Source organism: Diadema setosum, chromosome 4 (genome assembly GCF_964275005.1).
Source record: "Diadema setosum chromosome 4, eeDiaSeto1, whole genome shotgun sequence".
Taxonomy (NCBI): Eukaryota; Metazoa; Echinodermata; class Echinoidea; order Diadematoida; family Diadematidae; genus Diadema; species Diadema setosum.
The window spans coordinates 13619026-13641306 of NC_092688.1; the positions used below are offsets into that span (position 1 = coordinate 13619026).

Genomic DNA, 22281 nt, shown 5'->3' on the forward strand with positions numbered 1-22281 from the left:
GTTTGAAGGAGTGCTGCCCTTTCTGAGGACTGAGTGGGGCCCCAACAAAGTAACACCCCTCACTGTATCACCTTGACTCCAGGGCCCGGGTACCCCACCCTCACTGGCCCTTGGTCCTTTGCTGCCGGTGGTCCTCGCGCTATTAGAGCAAGCCAAGCATTCCGTCCTGAGATCCGGACCTTCTCAGCGTGACATAATTTAGTTCCTCTTCATGATGGGCGAGTTTGGAGGGGGCAATTCGGTGGACCGGTGGACCTGCCCCAACGACAGACAACTTGCGCTTAGGGCAAAGTGAGTACCCCATGGGTGACATTTTATAAGACATATATATTTCTGCAATGTACATTGTGGTATTAATATAAAAGTGGAAATTTTCATGATGTGGAAATTTTCACGCATTTCACGTACGTTACATGAAACTAGTGTGATTTTAAAAACGTGATTATTTTGTTCATTGTCTGTAATCCTATTTTATATTTTGATTCTGCAGAATTAAACACACATAAAATTAATCCTACCTATTTGAGTGCAAAAAGATTACTGATCAATAACAACGAAAACAATTTAAAAAAAACAAATTTTTACGTTGTGTGTGTTTGCAGGCATTCATGTGGTAGTATAAGTATGTAAATATGGACATGTGAATTATACACATGCCAGCTAATCTGTGTGATATTTTCTTTGAAAACTTTTAAGATAAACAATGACCATAATTCTTTTGCTCTTTTTATTGGGGCAAGGGGCAAATTGTTGGGGTGGGAGAAAATAGAGGGTGATTGGATTACAAACTCCTTTGATCAAATACTATAGATGGTGAATATTCTCTGTGTGTGTGTGGGGGGGGGGGTGTTGTAAATTTGACAACCCACCACACATACATGCAACATGGTCAGGCAGCAGCTACACACAGATGCTTGGTCTACTACATTGTATTTGCACGTGCATATGCCTATGTGCTGAATGCATTCAATTAGTACAATGTACGCATTCCCGATCACGAAATGTCATGCCCCTGAAATATTTTCAGTCTACAGTACATCTCCCTATGATGATTTTTTTTTTTTTAATATTGGTATGAATTAGTTGTTGGATAGAACATTTTCATTGGATGTTAGTACAGCATACTAAGTGTGTTGTTATGCTTTGTATATGGGCCGTAACGCGAGAGAAGGGCTCTTAGCGCTGTCACGCACGAACGCCAGAAAATGCCACAGAAGTTTGACAAACAATACGTGCAGAAACAAAAAAAATTATCAGCTAGGTGACTGCACACTCATACATAGACGCATCAAAAAATGGCTGGATGTGGACAAAACATCCTTTTAAGAATGTCATAATTGGGGCATTTAGGAGTTGAATTTCAGAAAACGGTTTGCATATTTGTATCTAATTACACCAGAGTTCATTCTATAATGTGACAGTGAAAACTCATTTTTCAGTATTTTATGCCATAAGGGCCCTATTCTTGCATCACAGCCCATATCTATTTGTCATTGAATATCACCTTCATTTAATTTATCTTTTGTCAGACTTGGGACAGGCTGGTCGTTTCACACCAACTCTTCCAAGAAGTTCCAGAAGAGCGAGGGCCTGAACCGCGATGAGCAGGACACCATCCTCAAGGTCATCGAGAAAGCTGAGAAGCTGGAAGTCTCGGAACAAGAGAGGATAGGGTAGGTCACAATGCAGTCTTAACATCTTACTACTATATTATACAACACTGAAAAGGATTCTAGCTATCCGATTGGTCGATCACTCATCACTCAACATGCAATTAAAGGTACCATTGCATGCTGTCGCTGTTGAGCCAGGCAATTTTGTTTGAGCAAAAATGGATAGCGCACAGCTGATGTCACCTATTTACATTGACTCCAGTGTTTGATAAGCTCATGATAAACTTGTAGTTTTTGCACTATTGCACACATCTGACATCACAATGAACATATCTTTGCCACGCGCACTGAAAAAGTTATAAGCGCGCAGTCACTCATTTTACTGTCAACAACTGCAACCGATTGATTTTTTTTGCATATGACTGACTAGACTTTTCTGTGCCACCCATTTGCCTTTCACAACAACAACAAAAATGATTGCCATTTCTGTACTAAATTCAAGAATCAGTGTGGACAACGTCTGTGGACATCTGAGGTGTTGTATGAGGCAAATACTGTAAAACAAGAATATTTGTGTCATGAAATTTTTAGGAATTCGAGCCAACAGCCTTTTTCGAGGCTTGAAATTTTCATGAATTGCCATTGGCCTTCAATGCATGTAGACAAGAACATACACTTATGAAATAGGTGGAAATTTAAAGGGCTGTAGAAAGAAGGCTGCAACCTTTAAGACCAGAAGAGAAGTCTTTCTATGAGATCTTGATTGAGCTGGTGTAGGAGAAAGGCACACTCTGTCGACCCCATTTCACGAGGAGCATCCATCTGCATCTGGTGTCCGTTCCCATGGAAACGCTCATTTGCATGGGATGATGAGCAGCTTAACATCTAGGTGCAACCTCCTTCCATTATTCATCTCCACCATGGCACAAAAAGTTTGAGTTCAAATCAAGTGGCACGCAAGACCCCATTTTTGCGGGGGTTTGCGAGCATCATGCCAGCTGGGGTGCTCAATATGGGATGTTTCACAGAACTTGGGATATCATAATCTTTCAAGGGAGAGAGAGGATGAGGGGACCTTTAGAAATTCAGGTTACTCTGACATTTAAGAGCAAGATAAAGATAGTCCAAAGACCAGAAGGAATTTTAGATGGATGGGCTGATGAGGAAAATAGGTAATAGATAGCTAGACAGCTTGATAGTTAACTCAGATAAAAAGATGAATAGATTGATGGACAGACAAAGATTAATTTAACTAGATATTTAGTGACATGGATTAAATTGTTATTGAGTCGTGAATGTACAAATAAGTGAAAATACAGGTTCATCTTTTTTTAGACAGAAGTGAGGCACATTTAGTGTCATTCCACAACCCAGGCCTTCACATTGTGTCTACTGGCATGAACATTTTAAAACAGAAATAACAGTGCAGAATTTTAATTCATTCAAAGGGTAGTTTAGTGGCAGTCACAAAGAATGCCACAACCTAGTTTTCACACAAACAGTATTAATTTGAGAGCAAAAGCCTATGATGTTATTCATTTTATACAGAGCACTGGCCTTCATGCGGTTCTTACGTGATAGCATGGACATGGTCCCGGTGAATCGAAAGGATTCTCTTTCCATACATAACTGAGTGTGCAGACTTCATTACCCCTCTTGCCCCATCTCCTTGTTTTGCCAAAGTGGTGTCCACATCACAGTCGAGAGATTATAACCATCCATCAGCCGGTATCCAGTATTCCCTCCCCGTCCCTCCACATCTTCCGAAAAGATTGCAGAGCTGTGGATGATAGCAAGAATTTTCGAGGGGTGCAGGTTTATTCATGAAGTCAGCATATATGGGTTGATAAAGGCATTAGAGTGGTTGCAAGAGTGTGCTTTGCTTTCAATCAGTGCCTCCTAAGATCATACTTTTCAAGCTCTCTCACTTCCCAGCCATGCACTGCTGTCAAGGTGCGTTCACACTGAGGACATTCATCTCAAATCTGCCTCCGGAGAGAAATTTTGTACATGCGAATCTCAAGGGTGTGTGTGCAGTGGCAGATCCAGAGGGGGGGGGCGCAACTGGCGCACGCCCCCTATTTTTCTTTAAAACAGATTTTTTTTTTAATGAAATGAAACCCGGAAGTGGCACCAGAAATATTAGTTGTGCCCCCCCCCCCCCTTTACAGAATTCCTGGATCCGCCCCTGGTGTACATCATCACTTTATTTAAGTATGTCAAACAGCAAAGGAAAACATTGAAATATGTGACAACACAATAGAGAAAACAACAGCACTGTTTTGCTCAGGACAAGACGTATGAATGAATCATACAAGGTAAACATGCATTAGACATAGAATCAGTAGCAGTATACTTGGTATGATTTCTGTTGAAATGTTCTGTGCACAGTGAATAAACTGGTTTACTAACATATTATTCAAATCTCATGCAAAGTTTGATATCCAAGGTTGTTCCTGACAGCTAAAAAAGCTCTTTCAAGACTTGCCTGACAGAGCAAAAACTAATTCATGCAAGCAAACGAACAGAATAAATTCATGTCGGTTTATCTGAGGAGAAAACTATCCTCTATAACCGAATAGTCTGGTAAACGTCCTATTGATTATCTGTGTTCCCTCTCCTTCTCTCTCTTGAACAACTTTGTCTGAATATTTGATTGCCCGGTGCATAATGAAATGATGGCTCAATCTTGTGTGCAATAAGAGGAGAAGGAAGAGATAGAGATGAGTTTTCACCCCTCTGCTAGGCAGGTGCAGTAATAAGCAGCACACACCTGACAGCACAGAAGGGAAGAGGGAAAAAAATGAGGTGGGGCAATGCTAGTCTGGCTAACCAAACCCTTTTCCCTCTGTACTTGCACACTTTGAGGGGCCCTTGAGGCTGAATTGAGTAAACCAGTTTGCTCACTACACCTGATGCAGATCTGATGCACACCTTTTCTTTTCTTCTTCTTCTTCTTCTTCTTCTTCTCCTATAACCAAGAGGGTTTCCTATTGCCTGTCTGGCATAGCAACAACCAATACATGCAAACTGCACTGCAAATATTGACATACATTTAGTGTGTACAGATGGAGGAATAGCATGTCACGAGGTCCCTGGTAGAATTATATCAATACTTTTCAATACCCTGGTAATAAGCTGACCTGTATTATTAATAATCAAAAAGCTGTTGGATCCCTTGAAGCCATTTCCATTCTTCTGATCGAAAAAAGTGATTATATGCAGTGCATCTTTCCAAACAGGTTATTGTGATTCACTTTTCATAGAATATACTCACCTCATGAAACATATTGAAGTTATAATAAGCGAGATAAGTTTTCTATTAACAGCTTTAGCTCAAGACTACAACACTGAATAGTACATTGTTTCTTCCATGATGTGCACAGGTATGGAAATACTTCATGCAGAAGGGATTAGAGTGATGAACAGTCACGTTGGTGTGTGATGCGGTGTTACCACATACATGCATTGGAAGAGTAGTTATGGTGATATACAGTACTAACGACGCTCAATTAGATGACCGCCTCTGCGCTACATCTCACTGCCTAACGGCAAGTTAAGATTGCAGTCAGCATAATTTATCAGGAACTAGTTAGAAAATAATCCTTCTGGTAAGGAAATTCAGTCCCTGCAATAATTTTTATGGATTTACTTATTATCTTTAGACATTAATGGAGGTCTGAAACAATGGAGGTGTTTCAGCCACATTTGTCCCGATAAACCAGTTTGTGGTTCTGATTAAGCGGTGGAAGTGACACATGAAAATTTCGTTGCATCAAGTTTTGTTGCACTTAAGTGGGGTTCCCGCTACAGCGGTTCCCAATTAATTGATGAGCACTGTACCTGATAATAATGATGATGTTCATAAAATAATGACAGTGATAACAGAAATACTGCTTAAAAGAAAATGATGGAATGATGACCCCCTCCTTTTGACATGAAATCTTTTATTCAAAAATACTATTTGTATGGTTTAGATGTGACTTGAAAATATTCTGCCAGATGTGAGTATATACTAACATAACAACAACAACAAAAACATGTTTGCATCCCTTAATAACAGGATGTGGTGGTGTAGCACGGAATGAGTACTCAAAAACAATATCCGCGTTTCCATTTAGCGTATCAGAAAGAAGAAAATGTACCCATTTCAAGTTGACATGCCCCCCGGTGTCCATTTTACCATTCAACAGGATGAGGACTGGTTTATAAATACACTGTGTCAAGATAAGTATCTCAACCAGAGAATGGTGTGTTGATTTTTTTTTAGCACAACGTCTTACGATACATTGAGTTGCAATGACGTCAGTTCTTATGACGGTGTACTGACAGCTCCAATTCTTGTCCATAGGGCTGTTTATGTTTGTCCTTACAATGACAAATAACGCTTCCTAATGACCAGGGGCCTTATGGTAAAGGGCATTTATTATTTTTTTAAAGAATAGTCTATGAAGGTGAAGATTAGGATATATTTTGGTAGCTAATTTTGAACTCAAGAGCCATATTGGCATTTATGTGGGCCGCTTCAGGAGGTCTGTAAAAGAGAAGTAGGGACACTTACTGTGTGAAAGAACACTTTGTTAATTATAGAGCATGTTGGCAATGATTGACATGATCATGATGTCAGATTTATGTGAAATTTCATAAGTTTAGCATCATTGCTGCTGAAAATGCAATTAAGAGTTATCATGTTGAAGACTAGCCCCAAGTACAGGTATTCTTTGGCTGGGATAGATGGGAAATGCATCTCAAAGGAAAATCAGTCCATCTTCAACTTGTTAGAGCTTGGTCATACAAAGACAGTTTTCCGCAGATGGGCACATGTTCTCCACATAACCTTCATGCTGTAATTCTTGCAGTTAAAAGTGTCTTACCTCAAGGTATAACACTGTTTATTGTGTAGAATGTAGGATCCTTTTTTCTCTTGTTTATATTCTCCTCCTAAACGTGTTCTTGGCTTTGTTCCAGAAAAAAAAAGTTTTCTCAGAAGACTTCTTTGATTTCAACTGCCCATACTGCTATGCAAAGCACAAAGTGTGGAGTACAGCCTACATCTTCGACCTTATTTTGAATCAGAGTTTGAGATGCTGAGGCATGTTTAGATTTCAGGAGTGGAGAGACGAGCGGAATGCCCTCGGTTGACAGAAATGCAATGGGTGTAAATTTGCACAAATCTCAGCCATATAGCAATTGCATGTATGGCTGTTGCATAATTCAAACATGCTAGCAGTGGCCCGAAAGCGAATGCCTCGATATCAGTGAATGTCCTAGGCTGAAGTGTTGCCAATGCAGCTAGGAAGATAACATGAATGTGATAAGAGGAACGGCAATCTCCAGCAGGATTCTCTTCTCGTGTTTTCTACCTATTATTGAGCATGCCGTGCCCATGTTCATCTCAATTCTACTCGGGTTTCCTCTCCCATGTAGAAATGCATCTTGCCAGTAACTTTATCGAATGCATGCAGTCAGATAAGAGCTTTCATAGGAGTGCACATATTGCCAAATGGCTTATTATCGTAGAGTATCTTCACGGTGGCGTGTGGGTAAACGTGCTCTCAAAAGCCTCTGTACACTTGGAGGATGAGCTATTTGAGATGTGAGCCTTATCCCAAGTCCCTTGGGATTATCTCTGTGGGAGAAATTGGATGCGGGAGATGAAGTCGTGCTCATCCTTTAGATGAGAAATCCCTCTTCCTCCACCGCCTCCTCGTAAGGCATGACAGGATATTACAGACTTATCGCTAACTCAATCACGGCGCTGGAGTAGATTCACCTTGGCGTGAAAGATGAGTGGCTCTGAAATCATCTCATCTTGATATTCTTCTGACAAAATCATGATGATCTTGCTTTACTTCTCTGGGTCAGAACAAGCTGCTCTGAAAAGTGGCTCTGAAATCATCTCATCTTGATATTCTTCTGACGAAATCATGATGATCTTGCTTTACTTCTCTGGGGTCAGAACAAGCTGTCGAATTCATGATAAAGGCAAGAGGGTCTAGAAAGTTACAGGCCATCATCTTAAAGGCCTTTTAGGCTGTGGTCTTGTGTTTGCATGTGTCATACCCTTGGCCCTCTACAAGGCTTCAGATTAAAGGATTCCAGGCACACAGTAAAGGCATTTAAAGACAGAGATAACAGATGGAGTGGTACAGAGGGCTAAGAAAGGAAATGAATGATACAAACTCATGAGACTGAGGAATGATAAAAGGGTAGAAAGGAGCTGGAGAAGAGAACACATGTGCTTTTCTTTAGATAAAAGACTCAGTAAGTGTTAGCAAATAAAATGAAGAAATATGACCCTGAAGATTGATTCCCATGTCATCCTGAAAATTTTCATTAATGTTTTCAGTACATGGACATGATATAAATTATGTCACCATTTCAGTGGGACCACAGAAACATGACTCCAGCTACATTGATAATGCTGAATTTGTGTCATCCATACATTTGGGAGCAGTCGTCAGATGTCCGACACTGTGGTGAACTACTGGTTCTATATACGGTACTCTAGATGAGGCAATGATAGATTGTATGTTATCTTGCAATGATTTGGACAGACCCATTATTTCTTCTTGTTATAATTAGGGATCTGTGTCAAAGTTAGAACATTTAGATATTTATCAGGAGAGTAGCACCTCTATTAAATCAAGTAGGAAAGCCTCATCATTGTCTTGTTTTGATAAAATATATTCAAAATATTCTAATTTTTATATGAAACAAATTCAAAAGACAAAAAAGGCAATTATTTTGTACAAACCATATTGCTGTTATGAACTTAAAAGCAAAGGGCTTTAACCCATCGGCTCACTACAGCATCAATAACCTTCTGGTTATCAACTGACACTATACACTAGACCATTTTGAAAAGATTACAACCAAAGGGTTACGGGTTAGATGTTTAAATGTTTTAAAGTTATAATGAAAATAAAAGAGTTTTTAATGGCTTGTGCTATTCAATGTATCTTGGTTTTTTTTTTAAATCACACAATACGTTGGTGTGTCACTAACAGTTTGTACTTATCAATTCCATTTAGTAACTTGTTAAGATGCTAGATGAGAAAAAAGATATTTACAAAGACTTCAAAGTACAAAGAGTAGGATCCAAGTTTCATGTTAGTATAATGAAATATTAAATATGAATATGATTCCTTCCCTGATTCACACTCAGTGAGATTATTGTAAATGGTATGAGTGTGCTAACAATTGGAATAGAGTTTGTCGAGCATGTGCTAAGCTTGATAGTATAACATCTTCAACAACTAGTGAGGTTCATTTTCAAGGCATTTGTTAATTACCGATTGTGAAGTTGTTTCTCACTAACAACTTGATCGTAAAAACCCATGGAGAGTAGACTTAGAGTTCTGAGTATGTTGGAGAGCACTCTCAGAATGGATTGATTTTTATTCTTGATCCTTTCTATACTGCTGCCGGGACTGCAAATTAAAGACTTTCTGTTGGAACACACATCCTCATCACCCCCATATACCAATTAAAAGAATGTAATCACATATGTGACCCGCTACAACAAAAGGATCCAAAAGACGGGGGAGGTTGATTTTCTAAAAATAACATTACATTATTCCCTTACTCTTCCACTTTGATTTGAAATATAACACAACTCATAAAATAACTGATTGCATGGATAACAATGATTTTATGAGAGCATGTCGAGTGGTCTAGGGAATCAGCGTTTCGAGAAAACCACCTTCATATTTCCTTCTGACGCAATTGTGATCAAGGGGAGGTAAGACAATTTTTGCCTCTTAGCAACAAAAGGTATGCTCCTAGCAACTTCTGTGATGTTTATTCAAGCTTAGCGCCAGTGGTATATGCACAACCAATCAGTAACAAGTATGCCACACACTGACCAATAAGATCAATCCCTCGTTGCTAGGGATGGAGTCTATCGACAACACTAAATCCAAATCTTCGGACACGTTTCTGTTCCGTTGAAAGTCAGAAAATCATGGCCCGGAAAATGCTAATTTCTCGCCTTTCCTTCAATCATTTACCTTTGAAATTTTTGGTAGAGGATAGACAATACATTAGACTACAAAAATATGCCCCAAACAGAAATTTGATGGTTATGACCAATGTGGTGATCTGACTTCAAACTTGATTTTCTCAGCTCAGCCATCAGCGACTTTCGGATCCTTTTGTCGTGGTGGGTCACATATTCTTGAGACTGTGACAATTTGTGACAGGGACATCTCACTTCTGGGATGTGAACAGTAGATGCTGATCCAACTGCTTTAAAAACAGATTATATACATACGTACATGGTAGTATGTAGTTCAGTAGAAGCTTTGATTTGTGTGCCTGTGGATGTGAGAAACAGAAAGACTTCACATTCGTAGTTCAAGTTTTATCAGTCATCCAGAGAATTCTTTGGGTCTCCTGCAAAGTCCATGAAGATTTTATAGACTTGATAGAAACACTTTTAGAATTCCCGTAAGAGGTGGACATCACTCAAGGAATGTATGGTGTGCCATCACGTTGAAGGGAACAAACATTCTTCTTGAAATCAAGAGATTATTAAGCATGTAGGGGTGAAGATACGGGGTATGACTTTTCTTCAATTTCTCTCTGTCTGAGTTTTGTTCCATTTGTCTCCATCTGTACAAATTAAATTTGTACATAAGAAGACAAACTGAAGAAAACTCATACCTACATGTATATTCAACATTTTTCTTTTTCTCAAATACAGAGAATATAGGCTGAAGAATTATGTTGATTACAAGAATGAATTGACAAATGTTGTGCGCTTTTCAAAGCAAAAATATTTTAGAAATCTATTCCATGATATAAAAGGGGATATCAAAAAAACATGGTTCCATATAAACAAATTGATCGGAAAGGGGAAATGTCACAACCTTCCCTCAGAAATGTATAATGGTGATATTTCATTAAGTACAAATACGCAAAAGGCTGAACATTTCAATCAGTATTTTACAGGAATTGCTGCTAAGATAAGTGAAAAGATCCCAAGTACATCCAATACTTTTCAGGATTATTTGAAACCTACAAAAAACAGCAAATCCTTATTTTTGAAGCCCACTACTGCATCTGAAATAATAATGCTAGCTTTATCACTGAAATCCTCTAAGTCATCAGGTTCTGATAATATAGCTCCTAGGGTTGTCAAAGAGTGTATCCATAGCATTGCTGTCCCATTGTGTGACATATTTAATAAATCTCTGTCGCAAGGAATAGTTCCAGACAAGATGAAAATTGCCAAAGTAGTTCCTGTGTATAAGAAAAGTGATAACAGAAACATTGAAAACTACAGACCCATTGCCTTGCTGCCTGTATTTTCTAAATTGTTAGAAAAGATTGTATGCTCAAGAGTAAATAATTATTTAGCTGTAGAAGGCATTTTGATCCCCGAGCAATTTGGTTTTCGCAAATATTCTTCTACCAGTATGGGTGTATTGCATTTAACTAACATTATTGCTCATGCACTTGATGAAGGGAAATTTTGTCTAGGCATTTTCTTAGATTTGTCCAAGGCATTTGACACCATTGACCACCACATTCTTATAAGCAAACTTAAATCTTATGGTATTCGTGGAGTTCCTTTAGACTGGTTCAAAAGCTATCTGCAAAACCGAATGCAGTTTGTGGTTGTCAATGGGACCAAATCGCTTTCCACCCACATTGATTGTGGAGTGCCTCAAGGCTCAGTGTTAGGCCCACTATTATTTCTTATCTATATCAATGATATCATCAGTGCTACATCATTGTTTACTTACTCACTGTTTGCTGATGATACAAGTCTTCTGTCCTCCCACAAGGATGCGTACAGTTTAATATCTTCAGCAAATGAAGAACTTAACAAACTTTATTGTTGGTTTTGTTGTAATAAATTGTCACTTAATCTTCAGAAGACACAATGTGTTATTTTCAGAACAAGGAATAAGAGGATACCTGTAAACACCCCTTCTCTCATTATTGGTGGACATCAGGTAGCTACAAGCGAAAATGTATTATTCCCTGGTATTACTATCAATGAATTTCTGTCATGGAAGCAACACATACTAAATGTATGTTCCAAAGCTTCTCGGGGTGTTGGTGTGATGCATAAGCTAAAATTTATTGTTCCTAAAAGTGTCTTGACTACACTGTATAATAGCATCATAATGCCTCACTTGATGTATTGTAATGTTGCCTGGGGTAATACTTATAACAGCCATCTTCATAAATTGTTTATTGTACAAAAAAGAGCTATCAGGCTAATAACAAGCTCACACTTTACTAGGCCAAGTGCCCCCCAGTTCTTACAGCTGTGTTGTTTACCTCTAAACGAGTTAGTGTGTTTTAACTCATTGGCATTCATGTACAAGCTTCACATGTCCAGTTCTCCCTCCTTATTTCTAGATTTGTTCGTCAAAAACTCAGTTGTTCATTCCCATAATACACGACAGAAAAACCTTCTGCATCTACCTCGTGTAGCTACCAGTATTGCCCTAAATTCTTTTTATGTGTCTTGCATAAAAGAGTGGAACATGTTGCCCTCAGATGTTACAGATAGTACCACTTTTTCCAGATTTAAAGTGTTGGCTCGGAAGTATTTGCTTCATCGATATTCTCAGTCTCATTGATGCTGCTCCTTTTAAATTCTACATACATGACTTCATCTCATCGCTTTCCATTTGAGTAACATAGTCTAATGCCAATTATGTTTTGCTTTAAAATTCCATAGGTAGTGTGTGTGTGTGTGTGTGTGTGTGTGTGTGTGTGTGTGTGTGTGTGTGTGTGTGAGGGATTGAGGAATTCCACTAGAATTATTCTATGGCTTTAATGTTTGTATATAGTAGTGAGTTGTTATATTACATGTCTTAACTTGCTTTTCCAGGGGTTCTTATTATACAAGCTTGCTTTTCTAAGACCCCTCCACTTTACATCTATATGCATCTACATGCATTGTCAATTTATATTCAATTCTGCAAATTGTTTTAATCACATATTCAACAATGTATTCCTTGTTACATATTATTGTTCTTATGTAATTTTTGTATTGTGGAAACTTTTAATAAACTTGAAACTTGAAACTTGAAACTTGATACATGATCCTGACAATAAAATGCACTCCATACATTATTTTAAGAAAACAGCAAAACCTGAGAACAGCTGGATTGTGTCCTGAATATAGTGTGGGATTCAGATTCTAATTAATGAGGAGGTCCCAGGAGAAAGTGGATTCAGAGATCATGGGTGCTAGACATTACTCTTGGTATGTAATTTCAGATCACTGTCACTTCAGTTTGACATTACAGTATGTCATTGTGTCAAGTCATATTAATATATTTAAATCATTTTTTTCTCCTGGTGATAGCTCCTTTTGATGACACTGTGTAGCAAACAATGTGACATGGCTCTTTTAAGTCTGGTTAAAACAAATAAACAGACAGGCAGACAGACAGACAGACATAGAGACGTTAAAAAAAAACTTAAACATTCGGCATGCAAACACAACACAAATTTGAAAGAAAAGGGCAAACATATTTACATATGACATCCATCAAATTGGCAGAAACTTTGTGAATATCCACTCAAATAGAAACAAATTTGGACTCTTTTCAGTCCTTGTATTATTCATCCACCAGAAATTCATCATAAATGGAGCTTGCTTGCATCAAAGATTGTACTCTACTTTGAAATAAAATGTAGCTTATGAATGTGCACTTTTCTGTTCATGTAACCAGTTCTACTGGTATTTTAGATAATATGCAAGTGCTTCACTGACCTTTATGGCAGATGTTTGGTGATAGGTATGAAATTACTCCTGCAAATAACTGACCTTTTTGTGTGATTTTTCATCTCTCTCTATCATTCCATCTGTTTCCTAATGTGGGAGATGCAGAGGGGTTAATGAAGATTGCGGTTGTGTGATGTAACCAGCAGCCATATGTACTAGATTCAAACAGTTGCTTGTTGTTCAACGGACCTGTAAAAGGTCATGTCTATTTCCTGTGGCCAACTTGGATTTACTTCTTCTTCTTCTTCTTCTTCTTTATACCCCCGCCAAACGAAGTTTGAAGGGGGTATATAGGAATCAGCGGACGGTCGGGCGGTCGGTCCGTTGCAAATCTTGCGTCGCGAACTACTTCCTCAGTTTTCAACCGATTCCCATAAAACTTGGCACAGATGTGTGCCTTGGGTTGTAGATGTGCAAGACGTATTTTTTGACAGTACCCAAAAGTACGTTGCCATGGTAACGGCATATTATGGGCAAAAATGGGTACAAATCTTGCGTCGCGAACTCCTCCCACAGTTTTTGATCAATTTTTATGAAATTAGGTACAGATGTTCATCTGAATATGTTAATGTGCAAGACATATATTTCCACAGTGGCAAAAAGTGCGTTGCCATGGTAACGGCATGTTATTGGTAAAATATAGGGCAAAATGCTTCATGGCAAAACTGCTTCATCAGTGTTCTTCCAATTCTCATGGAATTCATATTGAATGTTTTTCTTAGGATATAGGTCAGCATGACACATTTCTTGACAGTGACAAAAAGTATGTTGCCATGGTAACAGCTCACATATTATGAGCCAAAATGATGGAAAATTTTGTGTTGCAAACTACTTCCTCAGTTTTTGCCCAATTTCCATGAAACTTGGTACAGATGTGTGCCTTTGGTTGTAGATGTGCAAGACGCATTTTTTGACAGTACCCGAAAGTACGTTGCCATGGTAACGGCATATTAATGGCAGAAGATCAAGGAAAGATCTTGCGGATTTAACTACTTCCTCAGTTTTTTGACCAAAGCTTATGAAATGTGGCACACACCTTGATCTTGGTGGGAAGATGTGGAAGACATATTTTTCGGACGTGTCGGAAGCTGCGTTGCCATGGTAACGGCATATAAATGGCAGAAGATCAAGGAAAGATCTTGCGGATTGAACTACTTCCTCTGTATTCGACTGAAGCTCATGAAATGTGGCACACACATTGGTCTTGGTGGGAAGATGTGCAAGACATATTTTTTGGACGTGTCGGAAGCTGCGTTGCCATGGTAACGGCATATTAATGGCGGAAGATCAAGGAAAGATCTTGTGGATTGAACTACTTCCTCAGTTTTTGACAAAAGCTTATGAAATGTGGCACACACAATAGTCTTGGTGGGAAGATGTGCAAGACATATTTTTCGGACGTGTCGGAAGCTGCGTTGCCATGGTAACGGCATTTAAATGGCAGAAGATCAAGGAAAGATCATTGCTTGGGTAAGACTCTCGTCACGGGGCAGGGGTATTAATCACCTTCAGTGATATTTCTAGTTTTTTTTGAAAACAAGAAAAAAATTACCAAATGATGATGATAACAAAATGCCTGTTCTGTTATGCTGGTGGTGATGATGATGGTTTCTGTCATTATCATCTGTTGCAGAACTCTTTCTCTTTGAACACAAATTCAAACTCTGGGTCTTCCTTTACCCATTCATGTAAAGACCCATCTCAAGTTTTTTTTTTTTTTTAAAGAATCCTTATGTGTATCCTAAGGTCTATTTTGCCCATTAAGCAACCAAGGGCACCCATTTAATCATCAATGGCATCCATTAAGGTTTGTGACCATGATTAGCAGGTATGGCTTCCAGGAAGGATTCATGTGTGGAGGATTATGCGAGCGCATAGATACGCACATAGAAACACAGGCTAACAGTTAAGACTCTCTCATGTTTATTTAGGCCACAGACATTTCTGTTATCCCCTGTTATGCATGCTGTGTGCATGTACCCCAGCTTTGCTCACAAATTGGACATTGATTACCCCCAATTGGTCCCCATGGCTAGCAAGTGTGTATTCCTGGAAGTATTCCAGTGTGAACAATTATACAAATGGAAGTACACACACACAAATGAACACTGTTTACACAAATTAAAACATATGAATATGCACACACACACACACACACACACACACACACACATACTGACACGTATGTTCCCTTTGCTAGTTGGCCATAGGAAATTTCTGCTCTTCTCTCCTCCATCTTGTGCCTCCTGCGTGGCTCACAAATTGGTACATTGATTTCCCCTGATTGATCCCCATAACAAGCAGGTGTGTATACCTGGGAGAATTCATGCATGAAGAAATCCAAAAATGTTAATAAGACAGACACACACATGCATACATGTGCACACACACACACACACCACTTTAAAATGCTGTCTCATGCTTACTTGCTAGTCTGTGGTAGTGATTTCTGTTTCTCAATCCCAATTGTGTGCCCCAAGCTTGGCTCACAAATTGGTACAATGATTCTCCCTGATTGATCACCATGACTAGCAGGTGTGTATTCCTGGGAGTATTCATGCGTGAAGAAATCCAAAATGCTAGCACACACACACACACACACACATACATACACATACATGTAATACAAAAGCGAATGCTTGCAGACTTGCTCACACACACACAGACACACACAAACACCACCACCACCATCACTTATGGCTTTCTCATGTTCATGTGCTTGTCTGTGGTACGGTAGTGATTTCTCTTTCTCACTCCTCATCTCGTGGTCTGTGCCCCAAGCTTGGCTCACAATTTTGACTCACAAATTGGTACATTGATTACCCCTGATTGATCCCTAATGACTGTTGCAGAGGCCTCATAGGACCCACTGTTGCCACTGTCATCCAGCTAAATCTGCAAATCTAGTTCAACTGAGTGTGGGAATGGTACTCACTGTTACCATCACCCTCATTCTTATAATTATCATTCCTATGATAATGACTATCATAATCATTTTCATGTATTATCACAATGATGATATACTTACATTAACATGATATTACCCTGATGATTTTTCTTACAATCATTATTTCATAATTCCTATTCCTACTATTTTGTGCATTTTTTTCGATCATTGGCCCCATCAGACACCATGGTTTCATTTTTTTAAAAGAAATTTATGTTAATATGTTATCCCACAGTTCATCTACAAGGCCAGACCTACAGTGTGGCACTGTAAGTCTGGCCTTATAGATGAATAGATGAGACAAAAGAGAAAAAAATGGCTGCCTTTGTTTATTCAACAGTATAAGAATACCTGTGCATTTTTGTAAATTCAGAAAGTTTTGCATTCTAAAGCTCACTATTTCTCTTAGAATGCAAAGCCTCTTCTTCGCAAATACCTCCTGTCAGTACAAATGAGTATGTTGAACATAGCAGTCATGACAATGTCAAATAGGTATCATTTTATGATGTCAATTATGTGTTTTTCTCATTCAAAATGTGAAAATGTGCATTTTGGATAAAAAACATATTTTAGGTATGAACATTTTTCATATGATATGTGAATTATCTCACCAATTTGTTCTTCATTAAGTGAAGTAACATATCTTTAGTTTAATTAAAGGTACATCTCATGTACGGATGTAAGGTTAGTTATATTCCTTGTTATAAGTAGCTTTCACGGTGTAACATATATGTTTTTCTAGTCATATGGTATAATAACACAATGCAGTACTAATATCCTGCTTTGGTATCCCATTTCATGGTGTATCGATTTATTAGTGCTGAAGATATTGTGTAATAATCATCCCTTGTTCAGAAGTAAATGCAATCTTTTGAAAGAAATATGTTGTAAATTACTTTAAGCTCTGATGGCTAGGCAGATTGATTTTTATGTGATAAAGACAGACCCATAACATTATGCATGAACTTGCCATGCCATGCAATAAATGGGAGAACAAGTAGAAGATAAGGGAATTGTGGAACATTTTCACATCTTCTGTAGATTACAGTCAGAAAAAAAACCAACCCCATGCATTATTCAGTGTAGTCTTGTTTCCAGCAGGTAGATATTATGTGTATCAATAAATGCACAATATGTATTTATACATTGTATTGCAATGATTTTCCATGTAATGCATGGTAATCACATGTATCATACATAGTTTATTCTACTAGCAAGCAGCATGCAATGTACAGTGCTATGGATATGGTGAGTGTGGGAGCAAATGTGTACTTGGTTCATAGCTCTTTCATGAATTTGATAGTAACCCCCGTTTGATTCTGAATTGAAAAGTGCATTCCTAGATCTAACCACATTGATGTCAGCACACTGACAATTACGCATAGCTTCCTCACAGAATTTTCCAGGTTTGATAACATCCTTATTCATCTCTGGTTGAGAGCCCTGTATTATGATGCAATCTTTACTTTCATTCCAGGAAATGGTCCCATCCCACCCCCTAAAACCAGTTGGTTTGGTCATCAGTCAGTACTTACCAAAGGCACTGTCATTTCTTATCAAATGCTGCTACAAAATTAAGAAATTGCCTTGACACATCACAGGTGACTTTCCCACGGTCTGTAGGGAAGATACATGTCCCCTTTTTACTGCATCTTTGCCCATTGCAACTATTACCTTGTTGTTGTTTTCTCAGGCTCACAACTCAATAATATTTTACACATTCTTGATGGTACTTTAGCCTTTTGTCTAAGTATCATTCTTCACATACTAGTCAGACAATTATGTATGGATTGTGCTAATGACAACAGAAATGGCAATCGTTAGCTTTAAATGGCATATTAATGCACCAACCTTTCTACTCTTTTTTTTTTCTTCATGAATTGATTTTTGTTATCAGACTTTATTAGCTTGTATTCCTGGTTTTCTTTCTAGCAGTATTTTGTGCTTGTTGTGTGTGTGGTCTAACAGTTGTTCAATGTATGGCAAATTTGCCAGTAATGCTTCTATGATCAAATTTTCCTAACAGCATTAAGCCATTGTTGAAGAGCATTCATGTTGCCAATAATGCATAGAGGCACAAATCATGTCATTTTTTTCTTTTTCTCTGAGGCAATGCACAACACATTTTCTGGGGGGTTTTCCCCTGATTAATGACCAATACACAATGGTGATAAAATGTAGACATACTGAAGGTTCTGAAGTCTCATATCATCTGAAAATCATTTATAAATGAATTTGATGAAGGAGGAATTTAACATACTGTAGCATACTTGGAATGCATGTCATACTTTGAAAGCTGCATATTGTGTACCCTGCAGTTTGTTGTCAGGTGAGGAAAATCAGAATCAGAAGGAGAGAGAGAGAGTGGTAGAATGAAGGGCGAGATAAGTTGTTATTTGTATGTATATTTTTGCACTAGGAATAAAGCATCGCATTGTGAGTAGAATAATTATTCTGTGCACAGTGTTTCCGTTCCATCTGGTACTCCTCATGCACAGTATGAGGTCTATGTGAATCTTTATGTTGAAGTAGCCTGACTTATCACCAAGATTTCCAGTGCCAGTACAAAGGAGAGTTTTGTGTGTGTTTGGTCTAGTGGATCTTCTTGTTGAACAGACCTGCAGTATCGCCAAGATTTCTATATTTACATCTCCTTGTCAAATCATTCGTTCAAGTGCCCGTCTGGCTCTAGTTTGATATCTTTCACCTTGATTGAGAATTGAATACAAACAATCTGAATCCATGCAAAATGTTTTAAAGGCTCCCCCAGATGATGTCTGTATATTTCCAAAAAAATGCAGGTTTGTTTAAATGTGAGTCTTATGAGCAAAGGGATTACATACATATAGTTCCATTGGGTACATTATTATTCTACACTTTAGGAAGTCTGTCTCATTTTTCCTTTGGAATTCAAGATAAGAGGTTTCCAGGCAAAGATTCAGTAATAATTTCATGATATTCTTGGTTCTTTTACACAAATGAGTAGGTATATGATGTAATAAAACATAAATCAAAAACTTTCACATTTTTTTTTCATATTTGAAAGATTGAAACATATTTTTATCTATTCAGAACCATTTTGTTGTTGTTTTTATATAAGCATTCCCCTCTGTTGTGTAAATTGAAACATATGATATTGATTGCAGTGTAGGCATATGCCATGGAAGGTGTATGCAATGAATCAATCATTTAGAGTTAAAGTAAGGGGAAATGTTTTCCTCCTTTGAGAAGATGACAGCAGGAATTCAATATCCATTAACATTAATGGGTCTGTGGATCCTAAAGTACTTGAGAAAGTGCATGGGTGAGATATTTTAGAAGAAATTGTGATAAGCCAGAGGCATGGAATCTATTGATATAATCACTCCCTCTCTCTGTATATATGTATATATATATATATATATATATATATATATATAATTCAATTCAATTCAAAGTTTATTTCATTTTTCGACAAAACATATAAGTTGCACTTCTTTTGACAACAGAGAATAAGGTAAACATAACATTATGTATCGAAAAGAATATAAAACAATTGAGGAGGACCACATAGTAATTATACATTATAGTAAAAAAAACAAAAAAAAAACAGAAGTGATCGAAATATAGTACATGTATAACTTTGCTTAAAGTGCGAAAAATGGAGAGACCCACTAAAAAGACAGAGCTTGTAGAATGTGGGCCCCTCTGGAATAATAACGTCAATGGAAAAATTAATTAAAGCATTATAAATACTATAGGAGAGGGGAAAAAAAGAGGAAGAAGTCTGGAAGCCCACTGAGAACTAGAATCACAGATAAATACACTTACTATTACAGACGTGAACAACATAGGACAAGACTAGGCAACAAAACAACTACTGGAGAAAAGGCTGTACGGGACAAAACGGGATGGACAAGACTAACAGACGCGAAAAAATATGAAACAAGACTAGACAGCAAAACAACTACTGAAGAAAAGGCTGTACGGGACAAAACGGAATGGAAACGATGAACAAATAGAAGACAAAATAGCAAACGAAAATGCACAAGAGAGAGAGACAGCAATCTTCGACAGAAGTGTATCAAGGGACACAGAAAATGGATGTGGAGGGGAAAAAAAGTGATTGTAGCGTCTGAAAGGAGAAAAGCAAGGAATTGAAGGGACGTGAGAACAGGAATAAGATAGACATTCATCATTATTGTTCATGTCTTTGACTCTTTTGGCGAAAGCGTGGATAGCAGCAGACATCCAAAAGATTAGAATTTATTCTTCAAAGAGGAAAGAGTAAGTCTGTATGTGAGAGAGAAGGCCAAATGGCTAGTTGAGTCCTGGAAAGTCATACGACTGCAATAGAAAGGACTTCAGTCTCCTCTTGAAAGAATGTATGGATGGGGCGTTTTTTATATCATGATTCAGAGAATTCCAATAATTTGGGCCGATATAAATAAGTGTATTTTTAGCAAGAATCGTGCGTAAGAGGGGTAAGTGAAATTCATTGGAACGCCTAGTGGGATATTCATGAAATGATTGGTTTTTTAGGAACATGGAATTAAAAATAGACGGAAGCAAATTGTTACAATACTTATACATAAATTGGCCTAAGTTATACAAAAACAAATCTTTAATTTTTAAGAGCTTATTGGAGGTAAACAACGTGTTTGTATGAGAACGTACAGGGGAATGGCAGATAATGCGGAGGGCTTTCTTTTGCAAGAGGGACACTCTTTCAAATAAATTCTGATGCGTGTTGCCCCATACTAAAACTCCATAATTCAAATGAGGCAATATTAACGACGAATATAACATAAGTAATGTTTTTTGAGGAATATGAAATTTCAATCTATTAGTAACACCTGTATTACGCGATATTATATTACAAATATTATCAACATGTGATTTCCAGGAAAGTTTATCATCTACAATGACCCCCAAGAATTTAATATTTGATACTCTTTGTAGATGAGAATCATCTAAAACTATATTAGTGTTTAAACTATCAACAGTATTGCTAAAAATCATATATTTCGTTTTTTGAGCATTAAGTGATAACTTATTAGCTCTAACCCAATTTGTCACTTTATTCAATTCAATGTTAATTTTGTGAACAAGAAAATCAATATCATTATGGGCAAAAAATACGTTAGTATCATCTGCAAAATGAATAAAAGAGAGATCATCAGATACACGACAAAAATCATTGATATAAATAATGAACAATAACGGCCCTAAAAGACTTCCCTGTGGGACGCCACATTTGACTTCTCTGATATCTGAATCGTTGTTTTTAATTGTTACAAATTGTTTTCTATCGAACAAATAACTCTTGAACCACTCCAAGGCCTTCCCACGTACTCCATAATGCGATAATTTATAAAGTAAAATGTCATGATTGATGGTGTCGAAGGCCTTGGAGAAGTCCAAGAAAATACTAACTAAATGAGAGTGATTATCGATGGCATGAACTACTCTATCAACGAAATATAAAAGAGCATGCGAAGTACTATGTTTCTCACGAAAACCAAACTGATAGTTCGTAAAAACTTCATGTACCTTCAAAAAATTGCTCATTCTCTTATAAATAAGTTTTTCTAAAACCTTAGAAAGTGAAGACAATAATGAAATTGGGCGGTAATTACTGACTTCAAGTTTATCACCTTTCTTAAATATTGGTATTACTTTAGCCAATTTCATTTTATCCGGAAACACACCGTTGAGGATTGACAAATTGAATATATGAACAAGTGGATCAGCGATCGAGGAAATAACACCCTTAAGTATGAAATTATCTATCTCATCATAACCAGAACTTCGTTTATTCTCAAAACAGGAAACTATATCAATAATTTCAAATCTATTAGTTGGTGTCAAAAATATGGAATCAGAGTTGCGCTGACCTAAAAATTCAGTAAAATGAGTTTCTGTTGCAGGAATAGTTTGAGCATAATTTTCACCTATTTTTGAAAAATAGGAATTGAAAATAT

The 22281-nt window shown here is 37.6% G+C and overlaps 1 protein-coding gene across 1 annotated transcript in view; it reads left to right on the forward strand.

The window, feature by feature from the left end:
• The first annotated feature begins 211 nt into the window (after positions 1–211).
• The window catches only part of LOC140226891 (rabphilin-3A-like), a 63362-nt gene continuing 41292 nt past the window's right edge, over positions 212–22281 (forward strand). Inside the window, exons 1-2 of the mRNA XM_072307319.1 lie at positions 212–291; positions 1530–1673. Coding sequence (XP_072163420.1) covers positions 212–291; positions 1530–1673 — 224 coding nt within the window. The remainder of the gene's footprint in view (positions 292–1529; positions 1674–22281) is intronic.